The sequence below is a fragment of the Helianthus annuus genome, chromosome 17, assembly GCF_002127325.2.
Source record: "Helianthus annuus cultivar XRQ/B chromosome 17, HanXRQr2.0-SUNRISE, whole genome shotgun sequence".
NCBI classification, from domain to species: domain Eukaryota; kingdom Viridiplantae; phylum Streptophyta; class Magnoliopsida; order Asterales; family Asteraceae; genus Helianthus; species Helianthus annuus.
The window spans coordinates 189070338-189073283 of record NC_035449.2 but is presented as its reverse complement, the minus strand read 5'-3'; the positions used below and the strand labels follow the sequence as shown (position 1 = coordinate 189073283).

Below are 2946 nucleotides of genomic sequence, written 5' to 3'. Positions count from 1 at the left end.
AAAACGTATCGACATGCTCGCAACATCATGGTAACACATATAACGAATGTCATCGAATCCTCACTATTTCATTCCTAACCTCCATGCTCATTATGACAAACCACATTTCTTCTTATTTCCATTATGGACAATTAACATATATGCTGATTGGATAACTTTAAGAATGCAAAGCCATATATAACATATTTGTAACTTTTATTTATACTAAAGATTCTATAATAAGCACATAACTACAAGAAATTTGGAATCACAATTGGCCACAAGCATACTTATCAGGTTTCATTTAGCAGTTTGTCATTATTCATCATTCTATGCAAACACTTTCAGATCCTACTTATTTAAACAAACACACACCTAAGAATCACAAGTAATGACGGAGTACTAACCAAAATACGACTACTCTGACCCGCCCGATCCATGCTTGACCCGAACCATACTCGACCGTCGCTGACCAGGTTTCCGGAGTTGACCAGGTTGACCCAAACTTTCTCGAACAGCGGCTGATTGAGGCCCAAGCAGGACCCGAGACCGCCGCCTCTGCTTCTTTCCCGAACAAGGACTCTGAACGTGACCCAAGCCTTTAATAACATCAGCTCAGGTCGGTGAGGTTCGTTGGAGTCACACCACCATTGTCGCCTGAAGCATCGCCGTCATCGAAGACGATACCAGAGAAACGACGCCTCACCGCCGCTGGTAGAAAAGAGATGGAACGGCTTCAGTCGTAGTCGAGCGTTGCCGCCCGTGGGGGTTTCGTCGCGCCGCCCGTTTCTTGTCGTTGTGCGCCACCACCGGGATGGTGGTGGCCAGCTGTTTCCGTGCGCGAGAGACGAGAAGGAGAGAGGTGCAGGAGGTAATCGGGTGTTGGTGTGGCTGGAAAAAAAATCATCGCAGGGGGGAGTGGGGTTTGCCGTCGGATTACATGACACCCGCCGGCCGGAATTCCAGCTCCGGTCACCGGACAGGAGAACCGAGAAGATGAGATGGAGTGTGCGGCTGTGATCAGTCTTAGGGTTTTGGTTTCTTTTGAACACAAATGAAAAGGGTGAGGTTTTATGGATATTTTATAGTGTAGGGTTTTTAGGTGAGTTAGGTTGGGCTTGGGCCTGAGTGTGCCTGAAACCGCAATGTTACGTGCCTCGCTCCAACGTATCGGCCCGTTTATAATAACTCGTTCGTACATAATTGGAATTCTCGTCATAGATTATTATTGTTTCACAAATAATAATAATAATAATAATACTAATAATAATTATAATAATGATAATAGCAATAATAATAACGACCATAGGCTCGTCTCTCGACGATCAGGATCAAGGGTTCGAGTTGTCACATAGAAGCTCGACCCTTGCAACTGGTCGAACAGGTCGTCGATGCGAGGTAAAGGGTAACGATTCTTGATCGTCACCTTGTTGAGTTCTCGATAGTCAATACACATACGAAAGGACCCGTCTTTTTTCTTCACAAACAAAATTGGGGCTCCCCAAGGCGAAGAACTGAGTCGAATAAAGCCTCTATCGAACAGTTCTGGAAGTTGATTCGACAATTCTTACAACTCCCCAGGTGCAAGAAGATATGGTACGCGAGCAATCGGAGCTACTACTAGTGTGAGATCAATATGGAACTCCACCTGACGATGTGGAGGTAAACCTGGAAGTTCTTCGGGAAAAACATCAGGAAATTCACGAACAACAGGCATATCTTCGATTTTCTTTTCTTCAGACAAGGTGTCAGTAACAAGTGCTAGAATAGCAAGGTATCCTTTTCATAAACATTTCTGGGCTTTCATGGATGAAATGATGTTGACGGTTGCACCGCTTCGATAACCCTGGACAGATAATGATTCCCCGTTTGGGAGAGGTACACACACGATCTTCTCCTTGCAAAGTACATCTGCTCTGTGTATGGACAACCAGTCCATACCAATGACTATATCAAAACTACCAAGAGTGATACAGAGAAGGTCAATGTCAAACACTTGACCCATAAGGTTGAGTTTACACCCTAAAAGTACATGCGAGGCTTCAATGGACTTGCCATCAGCCAATTCCACTACGTGTTTGGTTTCGAGAGGGATTAGAGTTAACCCTAACTGACGACTGAATCTCAAAGACACATAACTCCAGTCAGCACCAGCGTCGAATAATACAGTAGCTAAAATACCGTTGATAGAGAACGTACCAGTCACGACATTGCCATCTTTCCTTGCATCACCTGCTCCAATCGTAAATGCTCTCCCACGAGCACCATTCCCACCGTTGTTCCTATTGTTAATTCCCCCATTGTTGTTCTGGCGATTACCCCCATTGTTGTGGTTGGCATTCTGGTTCAACTGTGGGCAATCCTTCTTGAAACGCCCTTCACTGCGACACTGATAACATCCCCTCTGATTACCTCGATTCTGCTAGGGTTACTGCCTCTGTTGCAGTTGTTGAGTGTTGGTGCATATTTGTGACAACAGATTGTAGGTCCCCTGTTCGTACGGATCGTCACAAAATTGTGTATCTAACCTAGAGTGCGGAATCCTCTAGATCAGATTTGTCATAGAAACGAGTAGAAACAGCAATTCACAATAAAACAGGTCTTCTATTGATTATCCAAACAATCAGTTTTACAATCAATTCAAGACCTTCACAACCTCACAGCCATTCTATGTGATCTTGTCTCAAGAACCCTAATTTCGAATTCTCTCTCTCTCTAGACTTTCTCTCTCTAAAACTCTCTAACCACTAAGAACTCTTCTAAAAAAACTAAAACCCTAACCACAAAACATGTTTATATACCACATGTTTATGAACTGGTCTTCCTACTAGGCTAGGCCATTTTCCAAGCCCATTACAACATATAAACTCACTAACCAATAAGCTAAGCCTAATACAAAATATCCAAAGACTAAATAATCATACTATTAAATTGTTGTCAACAAATATGCACCAACATCTCGGCATT

At 43.4% G+C, this 2946-nt stretch overlaps 1 protein-coding gene across 1 annotated transcript; it reads right to left on the bottom strand.

Moving 5' to 3' along the window:
- Window positions 1–1762: 1762 nt before the first annotated feature.
- Window positions 1763–2444, bottom strand: LOC110925421. The gene is made up of 2 exons (XM_022169377.1): window positions 2392–2444; window positions 1763–2261 (listed from the first exon to the last, which is right to left on the bottom strand). Exons 1-2 carry the CDS (start codon window positions 2442–2444, stop codon window positions 1763–1765), a joined length of 552 nt encoding a protein of 183 aa, XP_022025069.1.
- Between the last annotated feature and the right edge of the window lie 502 nt (window positions 2445–2946).